The sequence below is a fragment of the Calonectris borealis genome, chromosome 4 (assembly GCF_964195595.1).
Source record: "Calonectris borealis chromosome 4, bCalBor7.hap1.2, whole genome shotgun sequence".
Taxonomy (NCBI): domain Eukaryota; kingdom Metazoa; phylum Chordata; class Aves; order Procellariiformes; family Procellariidae; genus Calonectris; species Calonectris borealis.
The window spans coordinates 2,799,655-2,812,568 of NC_134315.1; the positions used below are offsets into that span (position 1 = coordinate 2,799,655).

At 39.8% G+C, this 12,914-nt stretch overlaps 1 protein-coding gene across 1 annotated transcript in view; it reads left to right on the forward strand.

The window, feature by feature from the left end:
• The window catches only part of DNAAF9 (dynein axonemal assembly factor 9), a 77,472-nt gene that overhangs the window by 9,425 nt on the left and 55,133 nt on the right, over nucleotides 1-12,914 (forward strand). Inside the window, exons 2-5 of the mRNA XM_075148377.1 lie at nucleotides 778-857; nucleotides 7,150-7,269; nucleotides 8,114-8,238; nucleotides 12,109-12,205. Coding sequence (XP_075004478.1) covers nucleotides 778-857; nucleotides 7,150-7,269; nucleotides 8,114-8,238; nucleotides 12,109-12,205 — 422 coding nt within the window. The remainder of the gene's footprint in view (nucleotides 1-777; nucleotides 858-7,149; nucleotides 7,270-8,113; nucleotides 8,239-12,108; nucleotides 12,206-12,914) is intronic.

Sequence of the window (12,914 nt, forward strand, 5' to 3'; positions counted from 1 at the left end):
TCACCCAAATAGCTTTTTCTTTTCTGTCTGAAAGTTCCTTTGGTTCTGGTTATGTATGTGCTTGTGATAATGGCAGGGTGACCCGTTTGGGTCTTCGTGATACTGGTAAGCAAAAGCATCACTGGCACACCGCGGATAGCGTGACACTGATGCTTTATTAACCGAGGACGTGGATGAGACCCTGCAGGTTCGCGCGAGGAGGCAGAGTTCCCTGTGCCTTCCCCCCTACACAAATACCATGCTTTTCACTTTGGTCTTGTAAGAGGTCAGGGATGTGTCTGTATTATGTAGTTGCACAGGGTGGAAGCGGTCTGATGGTGCTGGAGGTGCTGAAACTCATCTTTTGCAAACTCCTCTTGGGGAGTAGGAGCTACTGCAGTCCCTTCCCTTGTCAACTTTCTACTTGGGCATCACCTGCCCCACGTCCACGTTGCTCTGCTCTCTACTTCTCTAGTAGAGAAAGGAGCGTTGCTGGCTAGGCGAGAGGAAACTTGAACAGAAACTTTTGCTAGAGGTTAGAGATTAACAGGGCACTTGGTTAGAAGAGATAGTTATGGGTTCTAGTCTTCTCTCAGCACTTTATCTTTTAGTGGACAAAAATAATCTCGAGATGGTTTGATATGAGGTCTAAATGTATTTTAAACAAAAGATACCCAAGTTGAAGTGTGTCCACTTAGTTTATATAATAAAGAAAAAAAGCTAGGTCAAGTCTTTAGCCTACCAACTTTGAGCACTTCAAAACACTGACCTTAAGGATGAATTCTCTTTCTTTTGCAGCTGCAGCCGCCTTCGAAACATTCAGAGTATCCTGACACAGAGCAGCAAATCTCAACCTGATGGCATCCTTTGCATTTTAGGTTAGTTTTACTTCCCCCCCTCCCCCCCTTTTGTTCTCACTGTACTGATAAAGATGATGTACTGATTCATGATGGAACCATGAGTTTCAGAAAGATGAAGATCAGCTCCTCCATCCTCCCCCAAGTCCCCAGCCCTGTTTCTCAGCAAGAGGACAGCTATCTGATTGTTACACTCTTGTCCCTAAATAATTATTAAGCCTATTTACTGATTTCAGGCAAACTTGCTACAATAGTAATATCATCAGTGTTCTTCCAAGCCTTATGAAAATGAAGTGGCTGGAGGGAAGAGAGAATCTTTGTTAATGTCCAAATTGAAAGAAAGAATTAAATCCATATCTATTTGGAGCAAACATTCATCTGTCTAGGCAGTGTTTGCTTTCTATCTGGTGCTTGGCATAAAAGCTCAAGGCTGAAGGCACATGTGTTGCAGCTGGTTTCCCCGTGGAGGCGGGGAAGTGGAAGGGATTAGAAGGTGCTGAGGTTAAAGGGGTGGAGAAGAGCAGAGGAGCACCAAGATTAGAGATCATGATATGCAGAGCTACGGAGGACGGTCGTTGAGAACAGGCTTGGTGGGGAGGGGGGAAATAATTGAAAACTGACAGAATTAATAAAACCTGAATTTAGGGGGAGGGAGGTCTTGCCTCAGGAGAAGTAATTCAAAATGCGTTTAAAGAGGTGCATGAGAAACTGGGAAGCAGTTACGAGTTAAATGGTGGCATATAAACAGCATGTGGTTTCAGTGCTTTATTTCTTTTGGGGTTGGGAGAAAAGGGTGATACGAAATAAAGCTGCATGTGCAAGTATGCTGTAGGAGAGTAACAGGTTTTTTGTACTGCTTTAGTATCATTTCTGTATGTAACATTGACTTTTGTTATTATAAAATCAGCATCAAGATATTAAAGGAAAAAATCAGGAATGATGATTGAAATTCTTTAGAAGATAGGACTAAGGAGTGATTGTTTAAATAATGTATTACAGTTAAAGATGGAGAAATCCAATGTAGTCCTAAAGAAGCTGTGTGTAGTAATGGGCTTGCATTAAGAAATGATACGACAGCCTTTTTCTTTCTTTTTTTTTTTTTTAAATGATGTATCAAGAAAACTTGAAGAAGCTCATTTACTGAACCACAAAAAAGTTGCAAATGTGTATAACCTAGTTCTCTTTTGGTTGATGCTAACTGTATAAATGACTCTTCCTATCCGACATTTTCTAGCATAAGAGTTTAAGAAGTCTTTGGCTAAGTAGTATTTTACAGCTAGAAGGTCTGTAAGGTCACTGTGTCAACCTTCCAATGAAACTTAATCATACAGGGTAAAGTACTTGTTTTTTGCCTTTGATGCTAGTCTAATTTCATAAAACATGACAAGTTATGCTGTGTCTTAATTCTCGCCATTGACACCGTAGTATTTCTTGACTGTTCTTAATTCTGAAGCTGCAGGAAGTCCCAGACAAAGAATAGTCACTCAAAACATTGTATGGCTTTAGGAAAACTTTACAGGCAAAAGGAATTGCTTTGTGTAATCCTCAGTGTAATGTGAAGTATTTAAGTCCATGCATAAGACCATACCTCTTACTAAATAAGCATTTCTGTTATGGAAATACAGGAAGTGTGTTTTGTTATTAGACTTGTGCTTTGCACTAATCTCTTTCAGCACCCACAATGGGACTGTTGTTGTCTCATCTGACCTGTCGAATGTAGCCTTCTTGCATAACGTCTGATTAAGCAGGCATGTCACTGTTATAAATGCATTAAATCTGTCTTCAGATGACAAAAAATATGTAGCCTTACATTTTGAGTCCTCTTGACTTGTATGGAAAGCAGATACTTTTATAACTATGCTTTTTTTTTTTTTTTACAGTCAGTGCATGTCATATTTCACTGGGCTGTCTTTAATGACCTAGAGTTAATGCATTTCCCGCACCTCAACTTTAATTTTACATACTGGGCTGTGAGATAAAAACAGTATAAACTTTCATAGCTTCACTTCAAGTAGGTTAATATTTATACTGAAATTTAAAACAGCATTGTAAGATTCCAAAGAGAGATGAGAACTGACCAATTATTGATACAACTATTTAAATGTAGTTACAGCTGATTTTTTAAAAGAATCCTGTCATCTTGTTTTAAAGTGGTTGAATGGTAGCATTCCTGCATTCTTTGCTGGGGAGAAAAGACATCACAACTGGCAGCAGAAAGAAATTTGGAGGTTGGCATGTCAGACGTCTTTAAAAAGCTGTGATGTCTCAGCTGGAGTGTGTTGCTGTTAAAGTTGCTAAGAAAACAGTGTATCAGACTAATTATACTCTAAAGCATTTTTTTTAACAGTGGTGTTTCTCACATCTTGCCTTTCAACAGAGATTTTCAGCTCACGGTTAAGTTGATCTGATTTCTGAAGATGTGTATTTAGTTTTAGGAGGTTATATCTATAAATCTAATTGTAGTTGTAGCTGTTCTGATTGTAGATCAGAACTGTTTCGCAGTTCAGCATAGCTAAGCTGAATTTTTACAGAACCTGATATTTAGTTTTTATTCTCCCTGAAGAGGATAGGAACACTTCAGAGGCTGTGCCAGTAAATCTTTAAGTTTATTTTACCTTGGTTTTTATATCCATCCTACACAGATGGATATAGGATGCTCTTAGGATGTGGGAGAAACCTCACCAGCATTTAGTACTGATTGTTCATCCTATTCTTTTTCCCAGTGGAGACTATTTGAATGATTATTGTGCTGCTTCTCTTAGATGGCAGTTCCACAACTGCATGTCGGTTTTCAGCAGCTGTCTAAAGGTGATCTCCATTCTCTCCAGCCTCCCCTTCCTGCTACCTCCCTGGTGTCCCTAGAGCTCGCATGGCTGTTCGATGTGTTATGGAACAATATTCTTTGTTTTGATACTCAAGGGTGTGTCAGAAATGCATGCCTGGGACAAAGAAAGCAGGACTCTCTTTACCTGTAGGCTGTGTTTATGTCAGCTTAGCAACTGTGAAATCGCAGGTATGAGAGATGGCTGAGCTGAATGCTTTTTGCAGCACAGAAGGGGAGTCTCAGCCTGCCCTAGACCGCTCCTCTCCCCTTTCCTCTCTTTCCTCCCCACAGGCGTTTGGTTGATACCTTGCACCTGGTTCATCCGACTGAGACACTTCCCCCCCCCAACACCCCCCCCCGGTATTTGGCCAGACTGGTTTTCTGCCAATTGAGCAAGCTGAATCAGCTCGCTGAGAGGTCAGATGAGCACTGACTGCAGGAGAAGGAGCAGGAATGGCTCCTTGGGCAGCAGTGAGCTGTTAGACTGAGTCACTGTCTAACTACACCCTTGTAATGAGTTGGGAACAGGCTGGGAGTTGCTACTGCCAGCTCAGCTGGAGACAGGCATGGGGGTTTCCTAATTAATAGCGTTCCCCATTGTTCTGTGGAGGACTCCCGATATGCTTTTTGGAGGTATCTTATCTTTGTTATTGTTTCATTTCCTGTTTATTTTCCGCTAACCGTATCTGTTCATTTAACAACATATGTTTCTGTAGAATAGTATTAACGCTTCAGTATGAAAGGTCCTGTCTGTACTGGATACTAAAACCAAAAACAAAACCCAAAAAATCAATTATTCTGCAGAGTTAATTCTTTTGTGATAAGCTAATTTCTTCTCTGCTAGTCTGTCAGTGCTCTGCAAGCAATAAATTCGCCCATGTCCTCTATTATAAGAGTTAAGCTTATCAGCTTGTTAATGTCATCTTTTTGTCTTTTCTTCCCCTCCTTCTGTCATTAACTGAAAAAGCAGGGTTTTGGTGTTTAGCTATGAAGATTATCTCTGCTTCAAGCCTGAAGAGCTGGTGCACCCGTATAAAACCTCAAACTCTTCAAGTGATGGCGACATCTTAACTTTTTTTTTTTATGAGGACGGTTTCTTATTTTTCTTCTGATCTTCCAGACTTCATAATCATTTGTTCTTTTTTCTGCTTCGCTATGTGTTATTCTGTTAGCCTGTCCCAGAGCACACCCCCTTGGCTGTTCAGGCCTTGGAAACCCTAGCAATGAACCTGATAGGAAAAAGTGCAGATGCCATGGCCGCTTTCGTCCACGCTGTTTGGCCTGTAGTTGAGGCTGCCTTGTAAGATTAACATTTGATATGATAGCTGATTTGATATGATAGGTTTGCTTGTGAAACGTAAGTAATGCTGCTTGCAGAACAACTCATCTAACAGCTTGCTGCCACTGAAAGGGACTATCCTAACTCCTACTTTGTGCCAGACTATTGCTTATCTGATTGCCTTCAAAAGTTGCCTCATTTAGGCAAGTAACCAGTAAACCAGTTTATCTTCAGGACATTGTGTGTGCTAGCTTTCTAAGGCTATAGCTGATTTCAAGGAGACTGATTACGTTTAAATGGAGTTCCCTAGGACAATGGCACGGTTGCTTCCTGGAAGAACGGAGTCTCCACACTTGATTGTAACTAAAATCCCACCTAAAGACACGGGCTTTGGCACCAGTATTAGAGTGTTGAGTCCCACTGAATTCTAGATTACATTGGTACGCCTGCTTTCATGGGGCTGGGAATGTAAATAAAATAAAAAGAGACTGTGTGTTTTCCCTCTCCTCCCTCTTTTGTGCCCTCTCTGTCTGTGTTCCTAGATCCAGGGCAGCCTGGTTATGCAGAAAATTATTGGCAAAGCAAAGGCAGAACGTTGCAGCAGGGGGGAAAAATGAGCGACCGGGTCTGAGCATTCTTTAGCTGAGCCTCATCGATGCCATGACCTAAGTTACAGATTGACTGCTAAGGCTCTTGATGTTCCCTTGGTCAAGGGATACCTCACACAGAGTTGTGACTTCTTTTAAAAAGAGGACGTATATATATGAATGGGAGATCAGTGCTAGAAGCTAGATAGCAGAGGAGTGAGGGTTCAAAGATTGTGGCTGGAAAGATTTTTGAGGGCTGAGAAAGCTGGGACAGGTGTGGTGCAGATTCCCCCATCCCCAGCACGATTCAAGGAATGCAATACTATAGTCTGTTATTGGTGCTGATAATCATGAAGCCGTGAGCGGGGAGCAGTATTACAGAGGTTCATAGCTTCAGCACAATTTGAAGTGATTGCTTCTCTTCCGTAGGCTTAAACCAAATATCTGATACCTTGGAATATACGTGAGCTATCCAAAGGCCAATTACTACACAAACAAGGGAGTTTATTAAGATGTGGGATTCAGTAGCTGGATGCAGACGCGGCATCTGGTTAGCGCTTTAAAGCTGAAGCATAATATAAAAAAAGGAACATAATTAGGAGAACCTAGGGTTTGTTCCAATTTCTGGTCAGTTCAGGTGACTCTTTAGTAGTTTGATTTCCAATGCAAGTCCTGAAACCCAGACGTCCAGGCTGTGTTACTACATTATCAGTGTACTGATCTCTCCTTTGGACAGTGGTAACAAATCTTGATTTGTCGGCAACCATCCAACTGTATCCTAATATAGCTTGGTAGGAAAACTTGACGTTAGTGTTTATGAGGAATTTTGTAGCAGTCAAGACTGGTGACCTGTCAAGTGTGGATGTCAAGGAATCTGCTTCATGCAGTTTTACTTGTGGAGAAAGCTTAATTTAGTACAGTAGAATTAGGAATTATGACTGTGACTGTCTTCCGGAGAGATGAAAATACTTCCTAAATCTGTGGCCTGTTTCCTTTCTTCTTGTATTTATAGTCTATGTCTTCATGCTCCAGATCTTCGATTGTTTTAATTCTATTTTCCCAAGGACCAGAAAAGGCTTTCCTTGGAAGCTGTTCATATACCATATGTTTTGTCAGAATATCTTTTCGTGATTTGTTAGAAGTCTGCACTGGCTTTCTGGTGACTCAGGGATCACTATAATACTGATAAGATAATGTTTAATCATGTATTCTAAAGCAGGAGATTTAGGTCACAGGATTAGTTTGTTACGAAGCTTCAATCAAGAACATATTAATTAGAATGCATACTGCATACAGACAGATGTTTAAGTTTGAATTGCTAGATAAAATTGAACTTTTTTTGATGCAGAGCACTGCAGAAAACTAGATTTAATTTTTGTTAAGCAATGCCTGTGGATTTAGGTCAAGAGTAGAATGTCAGCATGTGGCAATGAAATTGTGAAAACTCCTTTTTCCCTACCCTGTTTTCCCAGTATGTTCAACGGGCCTAAGTGCCCACCGACTATGTGAGGGAGTTGAGTTAATACTCCTGTTTTAAAGTTTTCTTATTAGGGAAGAAAACTAACTTTTCAGGTGTACAATGTTAGGACACGTAACACTTCACATATGGTTTTGCTTTTGCAGGAATAGATAGTCGATACAATGAAGGTTGCAGGGAACTGGCAAACTATCTGCTTTTTGGCTTGTACAACCAGAATAACAATGACTTTGAAAGAACTGGGTTTCCTGAAGAAGTTCTTGATGGTGAGTAACATAATAAGCATTTTTACCTATTCTTCAGTCTTTCTGGAGGGAGGGTGAGCAGAAGAAGGAGCATACCTCAAAAAAAAAAAGTCAGTAAATCTCAAACTGTGTCTATACACCTGAAAAATGGTTCTTAAAAATGCTGCTGAAGAACTCTTGTTTTTAAACACGTTCCCCCTCCATACATTCCCCCAGCTGTTGTAAACCTAGACAAATACAGCCCATTATGAGAAGTCCTAGTTCAGTCATGGTATGTATGTACAGGTGTTGTCAATTATTATGTGATCACACCTCCTGAGTTCTAAAATACTTGAGCTCTTTTTTACTTTAACATATTAACTCACTTCTGTAATCTTTGAAAGGTGGCCAATCACCATGACCATAGACTATTATTCCCTTATTTGCATGAAACTTTGAATATCTACCCCATAGGCTGTAGTGCTAGTTTTTAGTTGGAGCAACCTTCAAATGTAGTATCAGGCAAGAGCAACTATAGTTTACAGTTTTGTAAGCGCTCTGTAAGGACTCATCACTGACATTCTTGGCTTTTCAAAGGACAGGCTGATGCAAGTTCTGGGCAAGACTTCAGAATAAACCCACAATTGTTCTGAACAGTAAGAAGTACTATTGTACTTGGAACTCTATATGGCTGCCAACTGTTTCTTTTTTAAAGAAGTGGGGAATGATTGTGTGTTCAAATAGTTAAACAATTTTCTTTTAATGAGGTACATTATAGGAAGAGAGGATTTTCTGTTCAGTTTCTGTGGGGTTTTTTTTGTGCCCATATAATTCTCCTGTGTATGGAGTCTTGATGCTGAAATAATATTTGTTCTGCTTGTTGCAGATATAATAATATTAATAAAACCGGACAGTGTCCATCTGTACTGTAACCCTGTGAATTATAATCATCTTTTGCCATATGTGGCATACTGGAGGAACTTGCATTTTCACTGTCTAACCCAAAATGAGGTAAGAGGAAAATGAATGCAAATGAGAATTGCTAATGAACTCGCTAATGAACTGATATTCAAAGTGGAACTTTTTTTTTAACATTCCTTCCGGAAGTCTTTTTTCTTCTTCATACTCAGCAGGGGTGTGATCTGTGTATATATATGGGTATTAATCATTTTGCTAATGTGTGCGAGAAGAATATGTTTTTAATACTTTGTATTTGTTGGAGCATGAAGACAAATTGCTCCCCTCTCCCACTAATTACTATTGTTTTGACATGAGTCAATGATCTCTTAATGAGGAAAAACATGTGGGTTGTAAGAAATGCAGAATCTGAATCAAGTACCACAGTCAACACTGAGTGATAGCCTTATTTGCTACAAAAGCAGTGTTTTAATGCGTTGTTTGCAATAGAATCATAGAATCATAGAATCATACAGGTTGGAAAAGACCTCTAAGATCATCGTGTCCCACCGTCAACCCAACACACCATGCCCACTACACCATGTCCCTAAGGGCCTCATCTACACGTCTTTTAAATACCTCCAGGGATGGTGACTCCACCACTTCCCTGGGCAGCCTATTCCAAGGCCTGACCACTCTTTCAGTAAAGAAATTTCTCCTAATGTTCAATCTAAACCTCCCCTGGTGCAACTTGAGGCCATTTCCTCTTGTCCTATCGCTAGTTACTTGGGAAAAGTTTTAGAATATTAGAAAAGATTGGCTTAGTAAGCCATTTAAAATCAAGAAACTTTATTATGTATTTTCATTTTAACTTTCAACTCTTCCTTTCAAGAGCTATCAACCTCACTTTCACCATGTGAGTGATGTGAGTTTCATCTTGCATTTAAAAGTCAAGGTATTCTTAGAAAAGCTATGTTTATCATAGTGAAGTACTGTTAGAGGAGTAAAAAATGAAAATACTGTTTGTCTAGGTGTAGAATAAGAACCTTTTTATTCCAGTTGAGACTGGAAATGCTTCTTCCTAAATGCCATCATGGAAAGCTTCCCCCCCATTCAGTTCTGTGTAGTTCCTCTTCTAATTTAGAATTACACTGAAATCTGAAGGGAGTTGGTTAGGAGCCTGCGATGTCAATGAGTGAAGCTGGTGGAAGAATGAATGGGGAGATCAGGGAGAGAAACCTTCTGTTCCCTTGAGTTTCCAGCTTGAAAGCGATGGGGCTTATGATAGACTGATTGTGTTTTTATGTGGCTGTTTGATATTTCATAATTCTGTGATCTAAACTAATTCAGGTTAGAAGGGACCTCTGGAGATCATCTTGTCCAACCTCCTGCTTAAGGCAGGGTTGGCGATGAGATCAGATCAGGTTACTCGAGTTTTCTTGCAGTTGGATGTTGAAAGAGTCCAAGGATGATGACTGCAGAACTTCTCTTGGCTATCTGCTCCATTACCTGACTGTCCTAATAGTGAAAAAGTGTTTCCTTTCCTGAACTGTTTTAAATCATGCCTTCTGTCATGCATCCTGCAACTGCAGACCACTGCGAAGAGCCTGGCTTCACCATCTCAATAACGCTTCTGTGGGTGTTGGAAGGCAGCTATGAGGTTCAGCCATTGCCTCCTCTAGGCTGAACAAGTCTGGGTCTCTCCTTGTAGGACAAGTGCTCCAACCCACTGATCATCGTGGTGGCCCTCCTCTGAACTTGCTCTAGTTTGTCAACGTCTTTTCTGTACGTGGGTCCCAAAACTGGATGCAGTGTTCTAGATACAGTCCCATGAGTGCTGCACAGAGGGGGGTAATTACTTCTTGTTAAGACGTAAACAACTGAGCTACAGGTTAAAGCATGCCGTAGCAAAATCTAAAGCCTGGATTGATAAGGTTTTTCTGTTGCCAAAATCCCTACTGAAAGGGCAAATCTTGAAGCGTACCTGAGGGTGGCAAGACACATGCATTTTGGAGTCAAGACTGGAGTAGTTCGTAACACATTATTGCTAGCACAACTGCAGTCTCAGCTATTGAATTCTAAGCTGCATCTGCTTATGGGCTTTTATATGATTTATTGTGGTAAGTAGTAACCTTAATCACACAGTACTGGCTTGAAATAATGGTGTAACTAGAAAGGTAAATCATATGCCTTGCTATTTGTGGAAATGAATGGAAAAATCTGATTTCTGACATTGAAAATACAAGGTTTACTTCATTACTGTTTCACGTGAGTGAGCTAAGCGATGCATTTCCAGTCACATTTCTAATGTATAAGAATTGCCAGTTTCCTAGATTACTTCTGAAAGAGAAACCAAAAAACGTTGCTGTGTCAGGCTTTAAGTGCATCCTGTTTACAGGACGATTGCCTGTAGTGACTTTTAAGTGTTTTTTTTTTTCTTCAGCGATAGAAACAATTTTTGCTTGCTTTTATAAAAATGAAACCAAAAAAGCTCAAGAGTTTTAGAAATAAAGAACGCAATGCTGTACCTGGCTCTGTGCAGCTCTTGATGAATCTGGCAAAACCTATAGCCTCTCCTTCCTTCCCACTTGCCTTAACTAGACCATAGGAATTTAAGTGAATATCCTAGTTATCGGAAGAGAAAACATATTATTAAAGAATGCCTATTTTCAAAATGGCCAAAAAAGATAAAGTACTGCAATTTGATGCATACTGTATAAGCTTTCTGGGTGTCACGTCTGTACCGTTTATGGAACGGGCTGTATTTATACCTGCAATAGCAGAGAGTGAGCAAGCCTTTAGCACCCTGCCAAAAACCAAGTTCTTATTCTAATGGCAGTTTAAGTCTTGAGAAACTGGCAGCTGTTTGGGGCTTGGCTTTGAACTGACACTTTGATCTGGCTTCCTGGGATTGAAGAAAGAACACATCATGGAGGAAGTTGGGCTGCATCTTAAATTCAGGCTTGTCTTAAAAGAACTTGTTCTTAAAATAAATTTGTTGGGTGTACCCTGAAGCTCGCAAGAGCTATATACAAAAAGTCCATAATCATGTAATTTACCTTGATACTAAGTTCAGAACACTGTACCTAACAAAAAAAAAAAAAAAAAAAAAAGACAACAAAACGCTACCGCTTTCTGATCTTGCTCCAGAGAGTGAGTGACTCTTGAAGTACCCAGCAGTGCTAGGCCTGCTGGTTTCAGGCTTGCTACTAAACCATGCCTTTTCAGGTAAAAATCAGAGAGCATTTATAATTTTTTGTTCTATTATAAAAGGGGGATTTGTGTGATTTGTCTTGTCAGCCTGGTTTGTATGCTTTTCTGAGCCATAAGTATGATATTTGTTCTTCACTCCTGCTCTTCAGTCTGCTGAAGTCTACAGACGACTTCAGTCTGCTACCAGCGTGAAACAGCAAGATAGTGTAGCATGGTGGTGTCTCCTCTTCTTTCCTCCTCCTTTTCCTAAATATACGTCTCCTTCAGACAGCAGTTGGTTCTCATTGCTTGTTCTGTGACCTGAAGCATATCTCGTCAGTTGGCTTTCCCAGTTTAGTGTTGTTAAGCTGGCAATATTTTATTTTTATTTCCTCAGTGGCAAGTTTTTTGTGGCACATCAGTTGGTATTCTCAAAATCTTTTGTTGTTTAAAGATGATCCAGAATCTAGCAGATAATGTTGAAAGACTTCATTGAAAGCTGAACATAAAGTATATGATTATGCCTTCGTATGACGTTATTAAAAACCTTGCTCTGAAGTTTGATTTTTTAAAGAACAATTTCCATTGGCTTGAATATATCACTGCCATGATGGAATTTCCAAAATATAGAGACTAAAGAGGTTCTTTAGCTTCTGGAAGCTGTAGGTAATATTTTAGTGGATTACATGACATTTGCTATGGAATTAAAACAGTAGAATACATATTCTCTTTAGTGCAAAACTAACAATTGAATTAGGCATGCCTAATCAAATTTTAAATGACTTCTTTCAGTATGAAGATGAAGAAGCTGCAGAGGAATTCAAAATTTCTAGCTTCGTAGACATGGTTCGAGATTGCAGTCGCATTGGTATTCCATACAGCTGCCAAGGTAGGTTAGCTTGTTTTATGCTTATCGTGTAAGTGTTTTGCAGCATGCAGGTCATGCAGTTCAGGGAATGAAGATTTCCTTGCCTCTGGTAAGAAATAAAGATGAATATGTCTTTTCCTTTTAGCCTCTTTTTACTTAAGAGTTGGGTTTCTTTCTGAAAAATGTAAGCCCTTAGACTTCATCTGAAGAGTGAATGCTCACAGCGTGAGGCAAAGAAATAATTTGCATTCAGAGAAGTGTGTTCTGCTGCCACAGAAGTTCTCTGTTCAGATGGGAGCTCCAGATAAACACTTCTTTATCTAAGGAAAGAATAAACATTTCGTTATGCAAGTTTCCTTTTTTAGCACTGAAAAAACCGAACTGCATGACTTCCTGTTATGATCTGTAGCCAGTCTTGCAGCCCGAACAGTCTAATCTTACATTGTTCAGTAAAGTGTGCTTTGCAGTATCCCCAAGAGCGAATAACGCAAAAGCAGTGCAGTGCATGTACTTCACTGTGCAGCATGCGCGTGTGGGGTTTTTGGTCCGCAGTACAGGAGGTGAGAGGCAAACAAAGAAAAGAAAATTGCGTTCTATTTTAGAACTATGTAAGTTCAAACCAAGCTAATTCAGTTTTGTGTGGTGGTTTTTTTTTTTTATATTCCTAATTGTTCATTGCTTCTGTTGAGGAAAGGCTGATATGCTCTGACTGCCTGCAAAATCATTAATG